The 22,798-nt window shown below is 48.1% G+C and overlaps 3 protein-coding genes across 3 annotated transcripts; 2 read left to right on the forward strand and 1 right to left on the reverse strand.

The window, feature by feature from the left end:
• Positions 1-2,182: 2,182 nt before the first annotated feature.
• casp17 (caspase 17, apoptosis-related cysteine peptidase) lies at positions 2,183-7,468 on the reverse strand. Its single transcript, XM_036530005.1, has 4 exons — positions 7,258-7,468; positions 3,872-4,035; positions 2,955-3,084; positions 2,183-2,601 (listed from the first exon to the last, which is right to left on the reverse strand). The coding sequence occupies exons 1-4, from the start codon at positions 7,466-7,468 to the stop codon at positions 2,276-2,278; spliced, it is 831 nt and encodes a 276-aa protein (XP_036385898.1). The 3' UTR covers positions 2,183-2,275.
• Positions 7,469-8,911: 1,443 nt separating this feature from the next.
• Positions 8,912-13,827, forward strand: LOC118778474 (RNA/RNP complex-1-interacting phosphatase-like). The gene is made up of 9 exons (XM_036530007.1): positions 8,912-9,482; positions 9,700-9,775; positions 10,129-10,260; positions 11,010-11,133; positions 11,407-11,467; positions 11,993-12,039; positions 12,326-12,401; positions 12,523-12,657; positions 13,518-13,827. Exons 1-9 carry the CDS (start codon positions 9,448-9,450, stop codon positions 13,825-13,827), a joined length of 996 nt encoding a protein of 331 aa, XP_036385900.1. The 5' UTR covers positions 8,912-9,447.
• A 1,476-nt stretch (positions 13,828-15,303) lies between these two features.
• Positions 15,304-21,989, forward strand: LOC118778348 (STAM-binding protein-like A). The gene is made up of 10 exons (XM_036529851.1): positions 15,304-15,419; positions 16,197-16,421; positions 16,776-16,851; positions 16,942-17,037; positions 18,007-18,349; positions 19,467-19,591; positions 19,929-20,066; positions 20,268-20,380; positions 20,656-20,755; positions 21,006-21,989. The coding sequence occupies exons 2-10, from the start codon at positions 16,219-16,221 to the stop codon at positions 21,060-21,062; spliced, it is 1,251 nt and encodes a 416-aa protein (XP_036385744.1). The 5' UTR covers positions 15,304-15,419; positions 16,197-16,218; the 3' UTR covers positions 21,063-21,989.
• Positions 21,990-22,798: the final 809 nt, after the last annotated feature.

Below are 22,798 nucleotides of genomic sequence, written 5' to 3' on the forward strand. Positions count from 1 at the left end.
GATAAAGAATGTTTGCTGCTGAACAAAATCTGTGTAAACATACCAAATATTATCTTAAGGCGTTCACTTTCGTGGTCCTGCCGCAGAATTGTAAAGCACGCAGAAGAGACGCACACTCGGTTGTGGCCATGCCACAGAAGCCTTTGCAGAGGCAGAAGACGCTCGGTTTAGTCCCTAGCAATCAAAACTTTGGAGGACTTCTGTTTCATAGAGTTAACCGAAGCTCGCAGAACAAATTTGCGACGTAAACTGATTGTGGGGGAAGAAAACGTTTAAGCTATCCTTGTTTTCTTCAGTTATCCCCATCGCTCAAATGCTCAAAGGTAAAGTACAGCGGTATACGATTTCGGTTCGCTCCCTGCTGTGGAGAAATGGAACGGCACCAAACTGAGATTGAACACGCACACGCACAGCGTTTAACACCGGCGTCAGCGCAAGTGCACTATTTAAAATGAGGCTTACTGTATTTCCCTTCTGCGAAAAAGCAGTTGTTGGGGAAAAAAAACCTATGTGTGAATGAGGAAAAGAAACTTGGGGAATATATTTAATATATGTCATAAAATGTGTCATATAAAAATGCCTACCAGATTAGATGTTTCCTACACCTGTATGTCTATGAAGATAGAGGGCTGTGTGAGGCTGTGAATTTGGTCTCAGGACGACAAAGCATCTTGCGTTTACTCACTCCACCTTCAGCAAACACCAGAGCGAGAAAATTCTCTTCTCCTCTTGTTTCTCTCTCACTTCCGTGTTCTGTCCTGTCCTAAAGCACCTCTGCAACTGTAGAAGCTATGCAGTTATAGCTATGTATTTTTCCCTCTCTAATCATTAGCAATGCTGTTGAATTTCAGACTCCTAAAGTGTCAATGTTGTTGACCAACAAATTGTCCATCAAATAATAAAAAATGCTAGCTTTCTTGAAATGGGGCATGGGTAATGGTGTGGCACAGCAGTCAGGGAACAGTTTCAAGTCCTTCAGGAGGTACAGCAGTTGTGTCCTCAAGTAAAGTACAAAAGCTTCCACAAATATCCATCTCTATAAATGGATAATCTTCAGTAAGGAAGGTGGACAAGGGCAATTGCTAAACAAAAAAACATGGCAGACGAATGATTAATAAAAACTCATAGAGAAATACAGGCGTGCCGAACAGACTGGCCGTCACCTGTGTGCCTGCGGCAGGGCCGTGTCCTGCTGCTGTAAATGAGTGTGTGTGTGCAGACAGGGTGCGGCACAGACAGGTACAGGTAATTACAGGCTGCCCCGAGCGCTGTGCTGAGCTGCAGGTATTCACCTGTCATCACTGTGTCACAGGCCACACTGTCAGAGTTGGCACTGCTGGGACATCAGGGTGGCACTGTAATGCAGTGGTTATGGAAACAGACTCACAAACAGAAGGGTGGAGCCACTGATCTTGGATCAGAATCTAAATTTTGTACTGAAAGGTTTGGGTTAGGATTGGGGGTTGGGGAGGCTGATCTTGGGCCTGTTGTTACAGGTGGGCAGCCACCTGCATGGCCCCAGCAAAAACACACCCAATCCTCCCAGAGCTCATGAACACATACAACAGCAGAGCTGTCCAGGTCGCCGTGGATACGGAGTCCGCTGATGAAGAAAAATGTGTCATTTTAACAAGGTGGTGAACTCATTCACATACCTGCAGACAGACCGAGGGGTTTGTACTGAGTATTAACAACACGTCTTTATTGATCACCTTCATATCGTTCTCAGCGCGGGAGGGAGGAGGGAGGAGAACAAGCTCCCTCCAGCTGTCACACAACTCCTCACGGCTTTCCACCCCTCCCCCCCCCACCCCCCACTCCTCTCAAACACACTGCAAAACGCGCTTTCAGGAACACATCACCTCAGTGCTGTCCGGGTTCGAGGGACCCAAGCCACACCCTGAGCCCCACAGGGCTGATAAGCGCTGCCCCAGTCCTGTGCTGTTTTTTTAAAAAAAAACACCTGAATATGAATACACCTGTATTAAAGGGCATGCTATATCACTGCCCAGCTGCCTACTTCAGCAAGCAGGAAACACTTCATTACAATATACACATGATCCACCGTAAAACAATAAAAAATAAAACACAATAGCACAGAATAAGAGTTTAAACTGAACACAGTGATTCTGCCTGCAGGCGTTAATGTAGTTCTGACATAAAGTGTTTTGTGGGGGTCAGGATTCCTTCAGTCATTCAGGGACTCTCTGCGCCTCGTCTCTTTTTCACTCTGAGGGTGTTGCTGCCACGCCCGACTCAGACCCCCCCCGCCCGGTCAGCTGATGGAGCGCTTTCTGGGCCTGCTGGGAGCGGCGACCAGGGCCGTGGTGGTCAGACTCTGGCGGGCTTCCTCTTTCCTTGGCTCCGCCCTGCTGACATCCGAGAAGGGGTACACCTGGCGGGTGAGGCGGGTGACGAAGCAGGGCATCTCCTTCTTGCCCGCCAGCTCGGCACCTCTGGCCTGGAAGTGGTAGGCCACACGGTAGTTGAGGCGGGTCATGAGCTGGGTGACCTCTAGGTCCCGCCCCCCTTCTTCCTCCAGGAGGTCACAGAGAGTCTGGATGAAAACTGACCCCAGCAGGTGCATAAAGGCGCTGTAACCTGGAGAATTCAGCAAAACAGCACCAGACTTATCATTATCACTATTACTCATACTAGTAATATGTATGTATGTATGTGCTGTATGTATGCATTATTAATGTTGTTATTCTATAAAGCATATTTAAAGAGCATTGCTACAGTGTAATGCAATGTGAGAGGTGAGAATGCCAACACACAGCGCATACGGCAGCACTCGGGGTTAGGGGAACGGATCTGTAACCTGAAGGCTGTGGGGTCAAATCCCATTTGTAACCAGTACTAACCTGACCTGCCTCATTCTGCATGCAGCTGTGTAAGCTAGAGATGTCAGTGGGAGGTGGGAGGGTCCTCAGAGGGAGGGGCGGGGCTCTTACCTGGGGCGGTGGCATACATGACGGCAGTGTCTATGGGGATGGAGAGGTAGTGAGAGAGGCAGTCTTCCTCCTCGCTGGCCGAGTCGGTCTGCAGCTCCACCCCGCAGTCCAGCTCGTGCCCGCGGCAGGCCTGCACAGGACGGACACACAGTGAGCCCTCATTCCTGCCCCCCCCACACCACCGCGCCCCCCCCCCCCCCCCCCCCCCAGCCCTGCGCTCTGTGACGCAGAAACGTCCCGCAGGGCCGTCTCATATCTGCTGTTTCCATCAGCATGACAGAATCTGTGCGCTGCGCTGAACTTTGACCCCCAGGAGGGTGACTGCTCTTTATGCTCCTGATCACGCATCTTAACCTCAATTACCCTGATAAACTGAATTACCTGATGTAAAATCCAAGACCAGTTAGACACGCAGCACAACAGCATCAGCTAATTAAACTATCTAACCCAGCAGGTTTATATTGTTCTAATTCTGCTGTGTCTGGGGATCTGAGAGTCATGTGACTGTAAACTTCCTGTCATATCTGTTATGGAGCCTTTGCTTTGAGATAGATAGATTCCTTTATTGTCATTGCAGAGAGTACAACGAAATTGAGTAGCAATCCTGACGGTGCATTCACACATAGCAAACAGCAATTAAAAACAGAAAGGCGTTCAAGCTAAACTAATTTAAAATGCTAGATATATAAATAAAATATAAAATGTATATATTTGCTGGAACCTATAAAACAATAAGATATAAAACAATACGATACGATAAGACCTTTTACTTCTGTGATACTTATGTAATGTAACATAATGATCTTCTGACTCTCTTTGGAGAAGATTCTCTGCTAAGCATAAAATGAACAATAAATGCGTAAAATACAGTAATGCTAAAATAGTTATTTCCAGAGTGAAACGCAGACTCTCCTCACCTGTATGAAGAAGAGCTTGGTCTTCCCTGCCATGGTGGGCCCTCCGAAGCAGCTGAAGATCCGCGCTAAGCTAACTGCGTTCCCATCTGCTCCAAACACCACTCCCTCCTCCCCGTGGCTGGACAGCACCCCCACGAAGCAATCGGCCACTGCTTCCTCACTGGCTTTAGGCAGAAGGGGACATAGAGAGCAGGCGTTTAAACCCAAATCCTGCGTTTAATTCCACCCAAAACATCACCCAACAGTGGCTTATTCAGCAAGTCTGCTTCAGTTCCCTAAAGTTCCGTTTGAAAATGTAATTAAAAGCCTAACACCAATGGGCGCTGTGCGCTAGCGTGACTCTCCAACCAAAAATTATTTGACATCTGACATGTTGCAGGTGGGCTGGAAATGACAGCTTGATGATAACTTGACGGTTCCGGAGTATTTCCTGTTCGATGTCCCTAACAGGCATTCCGTGAATGTGATGAGCTGGATGAGCATGTTGAGAGACAGACTGGTGTGAGAAACTGTGTGAGAAATATGAGCACAAATGACATCGCTGGCATTGATCCGGACCCTCCAGGTGTTCGGGGCTGAACGTGTGACGGAAGGCTAACATGTGACTTCCCCAAAGCGCAGCGCCCGGTCAGGCGTGTGCTCTCTCCATCCCGGGAGGCACAGAGGGAGGGGACTGACTGCGTGATTTTCCATGAGACCTGTCTCCACCTGTTCTTAGTAATCTCACCACCGAGTGCCGTACGTCACGTTTACCTGCACAGAGGGCACCTATAGGCTGCATCTAACACAGGCAGTGCTGGTGACCGTGTTTCATGGTGGGATTACCTTGTGTCAGTTCTGCTGTTTTTATCCCGCCCTGGAGAATTAAAATGCGATGGTCTACGGGGCGTGAAAACGTCAAAATCCAAACCAGAGCGCGACCGATGAATATTTTAACCCAACAAGAATACCAGTCAAAAGTTTGGACACACCTGATTAAGATAATGGGAAACATACATTGAAGGATATTTAGATCCAAAGGCTTATGCTTAAATGCTTGAAATTTGTTCCATAGACAAACATAAATCGTGAGGTTGATGCCTATGTATGACTTTCTATCCAAAATAATAATAATTATAATAATAATAATTAAAAAAAATACTTTTTGCTGGTTTAAAGAATCTTATAAAGAAACTATAAGGAAGTTCTGACACTTTTTGATCACAGCATAATTCCATTTGCATTAGTTCATAGTTTTGATATCTTTACAATTATTTCAAAATGCGAAAAATAGTAAAAATAAATGAAGAAACATTGAACTGGTACAGTATGTGCTGAATGCTGTCATGATAAACATGTGACCGCAAGTGTCTGTAAGTAAGAATGGAATTTTGTCATTGGGTTGCGCTGACAGTTACGTAGAATGGACAGAAAAATGCGACTATGGTTTTATAAGATTTCTTGTTCTTTAAAAAGTATTTTTTTCCTTCGATCTACAATATTCGTAGCACATAAATTCCCTACATATGAAAGTATTGCCCTACAGTGTAATATATTTCCCGGCAACTCACTGTGGTTCCTTACACCTCTCTTTGAACCCAGCAATTTCCTGGTATTTCCCCGTTTACAGTGGAACATCCTAATTTCGGGTTTGCCTCTCAGAGAATGTGCGAAATAATCAGAAAGGAAGCTCAGGCTCGGCTCAGACGATTTTTCCGTTTTTTCCGGGACACTTACAGTCGAATGTTCCATTTGCTGATCGCTCCTAATCATCCCTTATGTTTCCCTATTGACAAAGGTATCCATTTTATCAAACTATTCGCGAATTTGCCAGCTAACTTGTTTTACTGGATTGACCGCATTGACATTAAAATTTCACGCTCTCAGAATCCATCGAACATTGATCAGTTATTGTCACAGTTGCCTTTAGGATATGGCGCTGCAGCGACATACAGCAGTGGCATGAACCCCAAAATGCGGTGGCCAAAATGTTTTTAGAAAGACACTGACACATTGTTTATATTTTATTCTCTGTGACAGTTAATATATGATGCGAATATGAATCCCGTTCCTAGAAATCTTCCAGCCCCGCAATTTGAGAAGCGTTGCTTTACTCAGTTGAACGTAATTTTCAATCATTCCAAGAAAGAAATGTGAACTCGAAATCTGCGGCAGTATTTGTCTTTTATGATGTCCTTCGTGATAGCCTTGATCGCTGGAGGCATCCAGCAACAGACGAGTGCGGGTCCGAAAGCGAGCAGTGCGCCGTATGGACACAATTTTACACTGAATCATTCCTGGGAATATGATCACCGTCCCCAACAAGCACCGTTTCAGTAATTACAGCGCAGTATCACGGAATGGGATACGATACGCAAACTGCTGCCTCAGTCGCCCTGAATTACATGACATTACCATCAATTAGCAGACGCTCTTACCCAGGGCGACTTCCAGCACAAGGGAACAGAAGTGACCAGGCTAACAACAGTCCCAGAGCAGTGAGTATGAGCACAACACCATTCAAGCACTACCGCAAGTTAACTTGTGCCAACTTGAAATTAGACAGCTTAGAAAACTAAAGGAAGTACACACACCACCAGCTAGGGCAGGTGTCAACCAAACAATTGGTAATGTTGTAATGCCAGAGTCGCTCCATAGGGCCACAATCGTCTCTTCATTTACATTCACATCTATTCATTTGGAAACTGTTCATATCCAGCCTGACTTGCAAGAAGTGCATTCAATGCAGATAAGAAAGTAGGTGCAAAAAGCCTGAATCTTTAGGGCCAGCCTTGAAACACTGTGAGAGGTACTGCCACAATCGGAATGACTGCTGTCATAAAGCGCAATAACTGTCATACAGCTCAGCAGCTTACAGTGGCAGTGTCCTGCCATAGTGTGTTCCACCAGAGTTTATGACTGAGAATTTCTCAAACGTTCACACTGCACACATACACTGAAAACACACTGAAAGTATGGGTCTCCGAGACACACAGAATACCGCAGCTCATAGTAGGGTGGACATTATCTTCCATAATACAATGTAATAATATAACTACGCATATATAACCCTTATAAATTACATTGCATTATTTGCATTTAGCAGACACTCTTATCCAGAGCAACGTATATCACTTACAGGTTGTTGTTATCCATTTATACAGCTGGATATTTACTGAGGCAATTGTGGGGTTAAGTACCTTTCCCAAGGGTATAGCAGCAGCGGGGAATCTAACCAGCAGCCTTTCAGTTACGAGTCCTGCTCCTTAACCACTATGCTAAACTGCTGCCCCTTATGCAATGTTTCACACACAGGGAAACCTTATCAACATCAGCGGGGATGAGATGGGCTGTCCTGAACGCAGGGCAGCAGAGTCGGACCGACTGCTGGAATGTGGAGCGCATACCTTCTTTGAACGCCTGGTAGATCTCCTCTGCTGTCAGGAAGGTCCGAATGTCCACCCTGAAGCCCAGCCGGGACAGAACCTTGTGGAGCCTCTTGGCGTCTTTGTCAGCGCCCTTACGAGGTTGCAGCTGGACCCCGGGGTAGAATTCGGTTACTGAGATGAGGAGCGCCCTGTTGCCGCCGGCAACCCTTTTTTTCGCCCAGGATGTCATTGTGTTCCAGGGAGGATGCAAGCAACAATAAAGTGAGAGGATGAAAGTGGCTCTTAGTGCAGGTATCTCACCCCTGAAATGAGCACAGTGCCAATGCTGCAGATCTGTGAGCTCTTACGTTCTCCTGTTTCTTACACCAACGCTATCTGTGAGCTGCTGAGAAAACAGTCCTGTCAATGGGCCTGCTGACTCTGTTAAACCACCTGCTTTCTGCTCTGGGTTTTATATAGCCCCGCCCACCCCCCCAGGCTTTTATATCATAATGCTCCAACAGCCAATGACTCGCCACCTCTCCCTGCCATAAAAGGATATCCTGTGAGAGAACTGTGTGTTACGTAATTGCGATTTCTGCAGGTTCTTACTTCACGCGTCTGGAGATTACAGGGTTTCCTGTAAAGCCAAGCACAGGCTGCTGGAAGTAATTGCGCTCAGGTGACTCCTAGCAGGAAAAACCTCTGATCCTGAGTCAGCGTGGGGTTTCTCAGTTCCTGCTCCTGAGGGCACACAGCCCACGTCTCCTGTGCATTCCATCACCTCTGAGCAGATTCAGTTTGATGGAGATGCTGACTGAGTGTGAGGTATTTGCTTTGGAATGGAAACTCCAGTGTTACTGCTATAGTCACTGTGAGGAAACACTGAGATAAAAAAGAGAAAAAAAAACAGGGGATTTTAAGGTTGTATTTCCGCAGTCTGGCCCAGATCAGATTTCTGGGGTGGAAGCTGTACCTCTCTGATAAACCTGCGCAGCTCATCACAGCGTGAGATTCTTTCAGAATGGGCTTCATTCACCCTTTGATATGGACACTCCTTATACCTTACAAGTCCTTAAACATCCAGGGCTTCTGTCTGCCAGCAATAGGACAAAAACTGTTTTTATGCACATAAAATTATGTTATTCTTTACATGTTATAGTCAGTATTGCTTGTTAAATTAATTTTTGCACAATATATTGTCTTTTGTGCATTTAGTTATGATTTTCGCTTTAAAATCTTTGAACCTTTTGAACCTTAAATTAGGTTTAAGACAAATGAAATTGAGAAGCATAATAATGGATAGTAGTCTGTTGTATTTTTGATTTAAACCAGTAGCATGTCGCTTTGTTGAAATATCTAGTTAAACGAACTTCTCCTTCACACCAGAAAATGAAGGTAAACAGCTCAACGGACCATTGTTCATTGATAATTACAAACATATCACACATATATTTAAAAACACTGCATCAGATTATGCTAATTCAGATTGAAACTTGCACAGCTGCATTTTGCGCAAATGTGAGAACATCGTACAGATGTTTAAAAACTTCTGATAATATCTCGTATTTTTTTTTCTAGCTTGACCTCCTGTGCAGTAGGTGGCAGCAATGATGGTGGCGAGCGATGATGACGTCATCTCGAGGCATCCGCGCAGCGCTGCTGTTGGAAATGTGCTGCGGGATCAGGGCAGTATGCTGGCGTCTGGAAGTGATCTCTGTCGGTTCGGTTTCGTTTTCTGAAAACAGAAACAGATGGATATGGCCGGGCTAAAAGCAGTTGACTCCAGCCGAACGCCCACCCCGTTTGTGGATTAAAAGCTACGTCGTCGCTTGATGTATTTAGAGAAATAAACGAATTACCAAACTGTCTAGCTAATCAGCTGCCCATGTGTGTGGAGTGTAGCGAGCTCGAAGTCATTAGTTAGCTATGTTAGCTACCCAGATAGTGAGATCTTTTTGAGATTTGTATTGATGTAGCTAGATAACTAGATTTGTTGAGGTTGCTAGTTAGTTATATATTTTATTAGAACAGCGACGTTAGCTGTACTTGATATTTGCCGTGTTAACGTTACAGTTTGAAAATAAGATAATCGCGTTAGAGACCATCCACACGCAGTGTTCTGAAGGCATCTAACGTGGCGATATTGGCAGAATTTCGACGCAGAAGTTGTAATATTTGTCTACAAGGGATATTTTGTACAAGCTTCAACACAGAGTTGCAAAGAATATGCCCCCCAAAAAGAAAAATTCCATTCCAGACAGGTAAGGACGGTCTGTTTAGCGTGACACACTTACATGTGTAGCTGTTTAGGGCAACGCTGAAACGAGCAGTATCGAACACAGTAGTTTACACTTTCCAGCTCGCTACGGATTACGACTCCACATCAGTTCCAAATCAGATAACAGCACATTTAGACATGGCTTTCGGCAAATTATCGGAACTTTTTCTTGTTCATATTGATATTTGTTGAACCGTTAGGTGGACGGACTACCGGGCTGTGGGGAGGAGAATCCCCGGCACACGGTTCATCGCTTTCAAAGTTCCGCTGAAGCAGGTATGGGAACATTGAAAACGACACGCTGTACTCGTTGACCACACAGACATCCTTATCGTTCCATCCACTAAGATTCATACTGTAATTACTGGCCTGATAGTGTTACACCGCGGGATAGATGTTGGATTACCCATTAACACATTATTGGAGTCTGAACCCGCCCAGGTAGGTGATCCCTAACCCCCACCCCACACTGGTGCCCTGCTGAACTGCCTGCTGTAGACTGGCTGGATCCCTTGCCTGCATGCTGTCAGACACAGCGTCAGGGTGCGGGTGGGTCTCCCTGCATGCTGTCAGACACAGCGTCAGGGTGCGGGTGGGTCTTCCTTAACCCCGTGTGTGCCCCTGTGCAGGCCCTCATGAGACAGCTGCCCCACTCGGAAGCCTTCGGCCCCCAGGACCTGGTGCAGCTGCTGGAGCAGGAACAGCAGGAGCTGGGCCTCATTATCGACCTGACCTTCACCACCCGCTACTACAGGCCCGAGGTGAGCACTGGCTGAGCCAATCAGAGTGCTGAAATGCGGGAGAGTGGCGTGCTGCTCGGGAGCACCGAGTAAGTGCAGTTCTGATGGGCAGCTCACAGGTAAGGGCTCCATCTGGAAGCGAGAAGCCAGAGAGCACAGAAATCAAGAGACAATATTTTACACTCAGTGAAAAGAATAATCCTTTTATTGTTTATAAACAGAAAGCAAATACATTATTATTGCTTATGTAACTCTGATCCACTGAACTCTTGATTGTCTCTGTACAAAGGTTACCTTGAAATGCATTCTGACCTTAAGATAAAGTGTTTTCATTTGCCTGTCTGGAGATGCCAGCAAGTCTAGTGCTAATAATAATGATAAGGCCATGATAGATATCATTCAGGCCTTCTCTGGAGCGCAGCGTGATAACACCTGAGGAGTATCACAGAAAACACAAAGGCCTTCAGTCTGCCTCCAGTCAGCACCAAGGCCTGGAGTACACACAGAAACCACAGAATGTAGTTTGCTTACAGGAGATCATCCACATCCTGGGAGTCAACATTCCCTGTAATATCTCAGACCACAAAGATCGATTTCTGCTCTTGGGGTGTTTGCGTGTGTGTCTGAGTCCCTCAACTGTAACAATTTACAAATGCCCTTTTGGGGAAGAGAGGGTGAAAGTATGAGCCTGTTAGTGTGTAGCTTGTGGGTGGGGGGTAAATATACCCAGTGCCAGAGCATCCTCACTCTGGCTGTCTCTGACCCTACAGGAACTGCCTGAGAATGTCAGCTATGTGAAGATCTACACCGCCGGGCACGCGGTACCGAGTGACGACACCATTCTGACCTTCAAACGGGCGGTGAAGCGGTTCCTGCGGGACAACCAAGCCAATGGTGAGAGAGGCGCTGCAGTCCGCTGCACATGAGAAACTCGCGGTGGTTTACAGCAGGAGCAGTGTCCTCTGGTTGCGCTTTCCCCCGATAGGACTGATCATAACTACCACCCGATTTTCCCTCTGTGCAGAGGCCACCTTACCAGTCTTGGCATAAATCACCAGTCTCAGACCCCCACCTGGCTTTGGATTAATATAAATACCAGACTTTTTGAGGAAAGACAGTGGTAATATTATATATTAATATTTTAATTTTTTTTCCTTTTTCCTCCAGATAAGTTGATCGGAGTGCACTGTACCCATGGGTTAAACCGCACAGGTTACCTGGTGTGCAGGTACGCAGCCCTTTGTCCACTCACACTTACTTTGTGGATTAAAGGTTAGAATTTCAAAGCACTCACTAAATTGTATGTGACTTTCTGAAATGGCTTATGCTGACTTTGATGGCAAAGGTACAGTTTTGTGTCATAGTTTTATGGCTGGGAACATCTTTGGCCAGTGCATTGATAATGATGGCACTGCCTGTAGCCACAGAGCATTTACTTTGTATGTGGAGTTGTAGTGTTGTTCAATTATTATGTAACTATATTAATAATTAACGTTTATAGTCATCATAGTAGTCATTATTATGTTATCAAATTTTGAGTGACAGTCCACAGATCCAGCCTGCCTGAAGCTGTTAGCAACACCACTTACAGAACTTATTTGAAGTGAACTAATTGCTTTACAGAGCGGTGTTTCTGTTAGATGAAGGAAGTGCTGTGTATTCAGTTCTGTGAGAAATGTCATCATAGACGGAAGGATATTAATTGTTAGAGAAAAATCCTGAGTGGCTGAATCCCCTGTTTTAAACGCCACAGGTATCTGATCGACGTTGAAGGGATGGATCCCGCTGAAGCTATAGAGTGTGAGTATAGGCTGACGTAAATGCAGGTTTTTTTTCCCCACACATTTACACAGCTAACTAAGAGAGACGCTAAATAAGAAATGAGTCTGGATCAGTCTGCGCTCTGTCTCTGGTTTTCACAGAACTGAGAAAACCAAACAGGGGTCATTCAGTACAGAATGACTCTGGATCAGTGTGTCTGCTATGTTGCCAGTCCTGTTTTTCACAGGTTTAGAAACGTGTGTGGGGTTGTGTCAGGGCTTGCTGTCTCTTCGGAGGCGCTGTGTGACTCACTGTGCTCTCACAGTGTTCAACAGGTCCAGGGGTCACTGCATAGAGCGGGAGAATTACCTGGAAGACCTGAAATCTGGGCCAAAGAGAAGGTGTGTCCCATTTACGGTGATTCAGAGGTTAAAGCTGAATCTGGCCTCCCAGTGGCGGGAAGGGGGAATTACGCTCGAGTTAGGTCACTGTGGACAAAGAGCCTCTCTTCCTCGCCTGCAGTAACCGGGGTATCGACGAGCCGGAGCAGCAGCCTGTTCGGGATCAGGGGGTCCGCAGACAGGACGACACCTCGTTCGGCAGACGCCCACCCTGCGACAGGCCGTTTCGCGGAGCTTCCTATCCCAATCACCACATGTAGGAAACCCCCTGCGTTATTAAAACTAACAGCAGCCAGAAACCAAAGTACTGTTATTGCTAGATTAAGTATAATAATACCTTCAGGTCCATCACTCTAACCACTACTCCACACTAACCCACTACCCTCAGGTCCAGCGCTCTAACCACTACTCCACACTAACCCACTACCCTCAGGTCCAGCGCCCTAATCGCTACTCCACACTAACCCACTACCCTCAGGTCCAGCACTCTAACCACTACTCCACACTAACCCACTACCCTCAGGTCCAGCGCCCTAATCGCTACTCCACTCTAACCCGCTGCCCTCAGGTCCAGCGCCCTAATCGCTACTCCACACTAACCCACTACCCTCAGGTCCAGCGCCCTAACCACTACTCCACACTAACCCACTACCCTCAGGTCCAGCACTCTAACCACTACTCCACACTAACCCGCTGCCCTCAGGTCGAGCGCCCTAATCGCTACTCCACACTAACCCGCTACCCTCAGCTCCAGCACTCTAACCTGTACTCCACACTAACCCACTACCCTCAGGTGCAGCGCCCTAATCGCTACTCCACACTAACCCACTACCCTCAGGTGCAGCGCCCTAATCGCTACTCCACACTAACCCACTACCCTCAGGTCCAGCGCCCTAACCACTACTCCACACTAACCCACTACCCTCAGGTCCAGCGCCCTAACCACTATTCCACACTAACCCACTACCCTCAGGTCCAGCACTCTAACCACTACTCCACACTACCCCGCTGCCCTCAGGTCCAGCGCTCTGAGGGCTTCCCCATGCTGCCGTTGTAATGTGAAGCTCACGCTGCTCGTTCCCACTGAGGCCTGGTCTCTGTTTCTCTCCTCCTCAGGCCGGTCCATCAGAGGGCTCTGAGGTCCCCGTTGCAGAGGCACCCCGGTGGCCCCCGTCCCCCGCCCCCTCTCCCACCCTACCGAATGGGCGCCCCGAGACCCTACCATCAGGGGCAGGACTGGAGGAGACCCCCGCCCCTTCCCCCCTGCCCCCCTGTGCTACCCCGCTACTCCTACGGCGAGCCCTGGCAACCCCCAAACGGACGCTTCCCCTCTCCTTTCCCCCCAGGGCCACAAGCGGACCGCAGGGGGCCGGACAGGAAGCCCAGATATAGGTTCCACAAGAATGAGAGGAGGGACTGGCATTGATGGAGAGACTGGAGGCGTCCCCTGTATCGCAGCTCAGACAGCTTCCTGCCACAAGCAGCACAGAGATATCAGAGTCCCTCATCTCTGAGTGCTGACACTTCCTCTGTGTAGGTCGCTAGGAGAGGCGAGTCCCAGTATCAGAGCACAAATGCACTTTTGCTGTGTATGTCATTGGTAAAGGGGAAACACCACCTCCCAACTCAAATACTATCTCTCTGTGTAGCACAGGAAGAGAGGAACCATCATCTCAAGCTCAAATACCATCTCTGTGGATGTCACAGGGAGAGGGGAATTGCTATCTCTCACTTCAGAAAAAGCTGCCTGGGTTACACCACCATGCCAAATACCCTGGTTCTTCAGCAGGAAATGATGTCACATCTAGTGCACATTTGAAAACCTGGAAAATGAATTTCTTTTTGTAGGGTATGATGAAGGTGCTCAGTGGCTGCTGTTAAACACTTAATTATTTGGAATTGTTGAATTCTGTTGTTTTTTAATTAATAGAAGGATGGGGGTGTTGAGGGAACATTATTGGTGTGTTAGTTTTCTGCTTTAAACAGTCTCTTTAACAGGTGGTTTTGGTATACCTTACTACCCATTATAATGTTTACAGTGAAAACAATCCCAGTATTTTAACTGTGAAGCTAATGAGGTTTAAACAACATTTTAATGTTGCAAGCAACCGGCAAACTGCAGTGCAGTAATGACTGGTTCATGAACGCCTTAATATAAATCACAACTTTAAATTATATGTATCTTAAAGACATTTGGCAGCTTACTGTCACCCTCTTTTCTTGAAGTGCCTGCTCTTTAGTTTACTTAAGCCTGATTTATGCTTCTGCGTCGAATCGACGGCGTACCCGCGCAGAGCCCTCTGCGTCGCCGCGTACCCCTAGTCTCAGAGGTCTGTTGCAACTGTGTAATGTATCTAAATTGGTCCTTTTTTGCCAAATGAACACAATTGCCGCGGAACTACTGCGGAGAGACTTCGGGGGAAATGTGTGTTTTAAAGTGCCGTTGACTGACGTGCGTACGCGTGCGTGTGCACGCTCCATAAACGCCTTTAGAAAAATACAATAAAAACAATCACTACAATACCTTTTGTTTTTTTTTTCTCAAAAATGTCAACCAGATAGATTCAATAATTTACTTCACAAAGAAAATGACTCACATTTAACTGGCAAAGATTTGTTAGTGTTACACAATATGTCCAAACAGATGGCTCTGAAATCCTCTAAAATAAACTGCTTTGGATATTATATTTGTAACTGTTTTGTTACACGCGTGGAAAAATACCAGAAAGCGATGCAGACTGAGAGGCGTGAGGAATGTTGGCTCTTTTGAATATCTCAACTGTACCGCGTCACTCATTGGCCTTGAGTGGGCGGGGCGTTCCGCCCATCTGTTGTGGCAAGGCTCGGTCATTGGCCGCTGAACCCGGAACAGGAAGTCTTACCCAGCTAGCGACACCAAAAGTAGAATTAGTTTCTGTTGCTGGAGCTGGGACGTTAATGAAGTTAACTGTCCAGATTACTTACATTGTTATAACCACTTTAAATTTGGATAGGACCAAACAAATACAGTCATCACCGGTAAGGATTATCAATATCCTAACCTACAAGTCAGCTAACTAGATAGCTAACGTTAACTAGCTAGCTGAGTGCCGAGTTTAACTTTTCATTGAGCTAACTCGCTGTCACTGGCAAGATAGCAACACCTGTTTAGTGCATGACATGTATAGGTAAACATTCTAGATTAGATAGGAACGACTGACTAGCTGGCAGCCAAACCGGGTCAGTACTGCTTACTAATCATTGCGTGATAATTTGTTTTTTAGTTAGCTTGACAGATAATATTACTAGGTAAATTAGCTTGTCAGTTAACTCTTACCTCTAACGGAAAGTAGGAGCTCGACAGCTATGTGAAGGTTAGCTCCATTGAAGCAGACACTATCTAGTTTGGACACGCTGCTAAGTACTGGGTTAATCATTTTACAGTGCTTTAATGAGGGCCGTATTAGGCCTTGTGCGCTGACGACGGAAATTCGGGATCTGCGGTACCTGATCCAATTTAGCCCGGAGTTTTTCGGTGATCGCTAGAGCTGTTCAGCCAGAATATGCGGAACGTTTTTTTAACCAATGTTGCCATGGTCTTGCGATTGCGTTGCACTAGCATAACCGCATTATTCTGTCTTAAAACAACTGTAATGCGAACTTTTAAAATTTCCTCTCACGTCTCATCTTAAAATCCCCAATCGAATCCTGTTTTCCCCTAATGCTTCATTCATTCATTTAAAAAATGTAAGTCTGTGAAAACGCCCTTACTCTGGCAACCCTGTTTTGTCTCGCCACTGCGTGTGTGTTTTGCAGGTGGGGGGAGGCTGGCACCGCCATGCCCGGCGACAGCGACGCGATCCTGCCGCCCGAGGAGCGGGTGCGCGCACTCATCCAGAAAGGCAGCGCGGTCGACGTCAATGAAGATGTGCCCCCGCGCCGGTACTTCCGCTCGGGCACGGAGATGCTGCGCATGGCGAGCATCTATGCCCAGGAGGGCAACAGGGAGCCCGCCTTCATCCTCTACAACAAGTGCATCACGTAAGGGCCAGCTGTCCCTGAGCTTTCTGTAACAGACTGGACTCTTAATTGGGTTTGATCGAACTATTAATTGAAAGCTGGTCTGCAGCTAGCTCTTTGTGGATGAAATGGATAGTTGTAAGTGTATTGTTTCTTCAGTACATGGTTTTTCCCCTTAAAGAAACTGGTAATAATAATTAGTGCTAAAATTAATTGATTGGTTTAGAGAAACAGCGAAGAATGGCTCTAATTCCAGATCTGTCCTCAGGGATTGTGTGTAATTCATTAAGTCAGGTTGAAAGAAACCCTTAGCCACCTCTGCTGTGATATTAATTTGAATGGGAACGTTTGTGTTGCCTTTGATTTCGCTCACAGGCTGTTCATCGAGAAGCTCCCAAAACACAGGGATTACAAGCTGGCCAATGTGGTGGAAAAGAGAGAGATGATGAGGGTAAGACACGCCCTCTGTGACATCATGTCTTGCATCAGTAATGCTCCTCTCTGTGTTCACTCACCGGGCGCTGCTGTCTCCCGCCTGCAGAGGCTGAAGGAGGTGGCCTTCCCCAAGGCAGAGGAGCTGAAGAAGCAGCTGCTCAAGCAATATGAGAAGGAGTACACTGCTTATCAGAGCAAGAAGGTAAAGCTCTGTGTGTGTGTGTGTGTGCGCGAGTGTGTGTGTGTGTGAGTGCGAGTGTGTGTGAGTGCGAGTGTGTGTGAGTGCGAGTGTGTGTGCGTATGGCCTGTGTGTGGGGTCTCAGAGCGTATGGCCTGTGTGTGGGGTCTCAGTGCGTATGGCCTGTGTGTGTGTCTCAGAGCGTATGGCCTGTGTGTGTGTCTCAGAGCGTATGGCCTGTGTGTGGGGTCTCGGAGCGTATGGCCTGTGTGTGGGGTGTCAGAGCGTATGGCCTGTGTGTGGGGTCTCAGAGCGTATGGCCTGTGTGTGTGTCTCAGAGCGTATGGCCTGTGTGTGGGGTCTCAGAGCGTATGGCCTGTGTGTGTGTCTCAGTGCGTATGGCCTGTGTGTGTGTCTCAGAGCGTATGGCCTGTGTGTGGGGTCTCGGAGCGTATGGCCTGTGTGTGGGGTGTCAGAGCGTATGGCCTGTGTGTGGGGTGTCAGAGCGTATGGCCTGTGTGTGGGGTCTCAGTGCGTATGGCCTGTGTGTGGGGTCTCGGAGCGTATGGCCTGTGTGTGGGGTCTCAGTGCGTATGGCCTGTGTGTGGGGTCTCGGAGCGTATGGCCTGTGTGTGGGGTCTCAGTGCGTATGGCCTGTGTGTGTGTCTCAGTGTGTATGGCCTGTGTGTGGGGTCTCAGAGCGTATGGCCTGTGTGTGGGGTCTCAGAGCTTAGCTCCTTGTTTATTGCCAGTTTGTGTGCATTGTGTGTTGGGTTAGAGAACATGTTATTAACTGCTCTTTACTACATTTGTGTGAATGTGTGTGACTGTGTGTGTGTATATGTGTATCTGTGTATCTGTGTGTGTGTGTGTGTGTGTGTGTGTGTGTGTGTGTGTATGTGTATCTGTGTGTGTGTGTGTGTGTGTGTATGATGTGTGTGTGTGTGTTTGGGTATGGTGTATGTACGGTATGTGTCTCTCTCTCTGTGGTAGAAAGCGGAGGAGGAGGCGCAGCAGCAGGAGTGGACTCGGCAGCGGGAGCTGGAGGTGGAGCGGCAGCGCGTGGCCGTCATGATGCAGAGGCAGCGGGAGCAGGAGGAGTTCAGCGCGTTCGAGGAGATGATCCGCCGGCAGGACCTGGAGAAGGAGCGGCAGCGAATCACGCGGGAGTACGGCTCCCCGGCCGCGCCCCCTCTGTCCCACGACACCCCCCTGCTGCCGGGCCTGCAGGGCCCGCCGCTGCCCCACTCCGCCCCCGCCGCACCCTCCGCCCCCCACGCGGCGCCCCCCACCGTCGACCGCTCCCTCAAACCCGCGGCTCTCAGCCCAGGCAGCAGTGAGTCCCTCCCCCTGCGCCGGCCAGAGGAACAGCAGAGAGCTGAACTCCTGCGTTATCCAGGAAATAAGCAGCTGTGTGTGGTGCATTACACAGTGTGCAGCCTGGGAAAGCCACCATGCTAAAGCACATCCCTCTGTGTAGATTCAGGGTGACACTATAATCGCAGCTTGAATACCTTTTCTCTGTGTGCGTGTCTTTCCCCTGTATCTGTGCGTGTGTGTGTGAATGTTTGCTTGTATGTGTGTTTTTCTTTATGTGTTTCTCTGTGTGTGTTTCTCAGTGTGTGTTTCTCAGTGTGTGATTCTCAGTGTGTGTGTTTCTCTGCAGGTATAACAGCAGACAGGCTTGTTTCTCTGCAGGTATAGCAGCAGACAGGCTTGTTTCTCTGCAGGTATAGCAGCAGACAGGCTTGTTTCTCTGCAGGTATAACAGCAGACAGGCTTGTTTCTCTGCAGGTATAACAGCAGGCAGCTTTACAGTACAGTCATTTAGCAGAGGCTCTTATCCAGAGCGACTTCCAGGTTTATGTAGGTATGGCAGACGGGTTATGTGTCTCTCTGTAGGTATGGCAGACAGGTTAATGTGTCTCTCTGTAGGTATGGCAGACGGGTTTATGTGTCTCTCTGTAGGTGTAGCAGCAGACGGGTTATGTGTCTCTGTCTGTAGGTGTAGCAGCAGACGGGTTATGTGTCTCTCTCTGTAGGTGTAGCAGCAGACGGGTTATGTGTCTCTCTCTGTAGGTGTAGCAGCAGACGGGTTATGTGTCTCTCTCTCTGTAGGTGTAGCAGCAGACGGGTTATGTGTCTCTCTCTGTAGGTGTAGCAGCAGACGGGTTATGTGTCTCTCTCTGTAGGTGTAGCAGCAGACGGGTTTATGTGTCTCTCTCTATAGGTGTAGCAGCAGACGGGTTATGTGTCTCTCTCTGTAGGTGTAGCAGCAGACGGGTTATGTGTCTCTCTCTGTAGGTGTAGCAGCAGACGGGTTATGTGTCTCTCTCTCTATAGGTGTAGCAGCAGACGGGTTATGTGTCTCTCTCTGTAGGTGTAGCAGCGGACGGGTTTATGTGTCTCTCTCTGTAGGTGTAGCAGCAGACGGGTTATGTGTCTCTCTGTAGGTGTAGCAGCGGACGGGCTAAGGCAGCTGGCTGTGCCCTCTGAGCTGTGCCAGAGGTTCCTGAAGCTGGCAGATGGCAACACGGCTCGGGCGGTGGAGACCTGCGGCATCCTGTGTGGCAAACTGGTACGAGCCCTGCAGGAGTGTGAGCGCGAGAGTCGCGTGTGTGTGCGAGTGTGTGCGCGTGTGCGCGTGTGTGCGCGTGTGTGCGCGTGTGTGCGAGTGTGTGCGAGTGTGTGCGCGTGTGTACGCGTGTGCGCGTGCGTGCGAGTGTGTGCGAGTGTGTGCGAGTGTGTGTGAGTGTGTGCGCGTGTGTGCGCGTGTGTGCGTGCGTGCGTGCGTGCGTGTGTGTGCGCGTGTGTGTGTGTGTGTGTGCGTGCGTGCGTGCGTGTGTGTGCGCGTGCGCGTGTGTGTGTGTGTGTGCGTGCGTGCGTGTGTCTTTATGTGTTTGTGTGTGTTTCAGACCCGGAACGCCTTCACTGTGACTCACGTCATCGTGCCGAAGCAGAGCGGAGGGCCAGACTACTGCGACACGGAGAACGAGGAGGAGCTGTTCCTGATCCAGGATCAGTACGACCTCATCACCCTGGGCTGGATCCATGTGAGGCCCTGCCGGCTCACCACATGCAGTACAGTCTAAAGGGCTCAGCTTTGGGCTCATCCACCTGTGTGTTAGTTAGTGTCTGACTCAGACTCAGCACAGGCATTTCAGCCTGTGTGTGTGAATGCTGTGTGAGAGGGATGTGTGCTCAGCGCTGGGCTGCGCTCTGACTGTGTTTCTCTGTGCTTCTCTGTGCTTCAGACGCATCCCACTCAGACGGCCTTCCTGTCCAGCGTTGACCTGCACACTCACTGCTCCTACCAGATCATGCTCCCCGAGGCCATCGCCATCGTCTGCTCCCCCAAGTTTAACGAGTCAGTACCTCGACGAACGAGTGTGCACTGACTCACTCACACACTCACCGACTCACTCACTCACACACACTGAGTGACTTCCATACTCACTGACTCACTCACTCACTCACTCACACACACTGACTCACTCACAGACATACACAGATTCACTCACTCACTGACTCACACACTCACTCAGTGACTCACACAGTCATGCGTGCATATGCATATGCTTCTGTGTGTATGTGTGAGTATGTATGTGTTTACCTGAGTATGCGTGTGTGTGTGTGTTGCAGGACTGGCTACTTCAGGCTGACAGATTATGGGATGGATGAGATCTCCTCCTGCAAAGAGAAGGGCTTCCACCCCCACCCCAAGGAGCCCCCTCTCTTCACTGTACGTACTGCTGTCTCACCACTCTCTCTCTCACACACACACACACACACACCTCTTAAAGGACACGCCTCCCTGTGGGATCATATGCCAGTCAGTGCTATTCTCTACATTTCATCAGAAGGATTAAAAAAACGAGGTGACATCATGTGTGCTGCCTGACCTTCATGGTGGTGACCCTCTTTCTCTCTCCTTCCCTCTGACTATCCCGCTCCGCCTCTCTCCCTCTCTCTCTTTCTCCCCCTCCCCGTAGGCTGGGGGACACGTCACCATCACAGATGGGGGGGTGACAGTGCTGGACCTCCGGTGACCCCACAAGAGCCACCAGCCTCACTATGAATAGAGGGACTTAGAAACGGCCGGTAATATTGGTGGAGGTGTCATTTTTTTATCCAATAAACACTTTCTGGGCTGTGGTTACGTGGAGCTGGCTTTTACAGGACGAGAAGGAGACGGGATCCGGGGGTCTGCCAGCGTTACCACTCCTGCCTGACTGAAATACGGTAGCATGGCTTGCGCCCTCTCTTGGTCCACAGTGGAACTGCGCCACAGGAGATAAATACAAAACTACAACTCCTATCAGCCCCCGAGGAGCTCTGCTGAGCTCTGTGTGTTGAACATCGATATATAGTGAGAATGTGAAGCTGAAGATAACTTTGCACAGTAATATAACACTAATGTCGAACCCCCTCTGGAGAAAGCGCAGTCAGTTCCCTCTGGGAGAGAAGGGTGGATGGAGTTCTTCAGGGCCCTGCAGTGCTTCTCACCTGTCAGACAGTGCATCTCAGGAGACGTGTCTCTGAATGTTCCTCCTGCCCATCGAAAAACTGACTCTGCTTTGAATTTTTAAATTTTCAATCCATCCTGACAAAATCTTTGACTTGACAACAACAAAAGCACTGACAATTTTTACCGTTGGAAAAATGTTAGAAATGCACTGTTCTACTTTACAATCACATGGCGTTTAAAAATGATTGTGTTGTTGACTGATTATCCATTCTTAATGCAAAGAGGTGTCTGTTCAATCTAACCACAGTGGGTTTTCAGTGCTGCGCCTGAGCACTGCGCATTTGGCAGTGCCTGAAATGAAGGACTAGAAAAAATCTGATACTTTTCAGAGTCCATTCCTGGAATTGAAGGACAGGTGGCCTAGCGGTTAGTTTGAATAGCAGCCATAGGCTTTATCAGAAACTGTAGCTGTGTGTTCAGTAACAGTGATGTGCCTTACACCCCCCCCCCCCCCCGCTACCTGAAGGATTTCACAGTTCCAGAACTGTGGCTGAAATCTTTAACTTGAATGTTGTCATGGAGTTGACTGAAAATGGTTATGTCTTACACAATAAAAGAACTTGTGTGGACATGGGAGTTGGAGTCTGTCCGCACAATTTTTTTTTCATGTTTCCTATCAAGTGGAGATCAAGTATTTCCGCAATATTAGTTCTGCTAAGGAACTGCTCTGTATACATGCGTCTGGCAGCAGAAATAGAGCAGACTTTTCCCTTACTCTCAGTCATAAATATTCTGTTAGATTTTTTTTCTGTTGTTACTGTATTTGCTGACTACATGCCTTCATCCAGAGAAACTTGCATAGCTCACAGTTGTATATGGTATCCATTTATACAGCTGGATATTAAGTCGCTCAGTGCCCTGATTGGGAATTGAACTTAGAGCCCTCTGGTTAGTGCAGTTGGGTTCCCTAATCAGTACATCTCACTGCCGTTGCTGCACTGATGTAGAACCCAGACTATGTGACCGTAGCATGTGAGCAGATCTCTCCTGTGAGTGGATCTGCCCCATGGTGGGCAGGGTAAGGGCATGTTATTGACAGCATTGTCCAAACTGTAGTGACTCTGAGCCAGAGTGCAGGGCTTAGCCTGCCCTTACAATCACAGTGAAGTCACAATGACAGGACCTCTGTCACTCATCCACACCGTTCCGCTTACATCGCCACTTGAGTGTGTGATGAGTGACATCATTGTTTCCACAAGCTGCTCCTGAAATGAGGGTGAGTATATTTCATTATTATCAATAACAGGACACATTATG

This window comes from Megalops cyprinoides, chromosome 5, assembly GCF_013368585.1.
Source record: "Megalops cyprinoides isolate fMegCyp1 chromosome 5, fMegCyp1.pri, whole genome shotgun sequence".
NCBI classification, from domain to species: Eukaryota; Metazoa; Chordata; class Actinopteri; order Elopiformes; family Megalopidae; genus Megalops; species Megalops cyprinoides.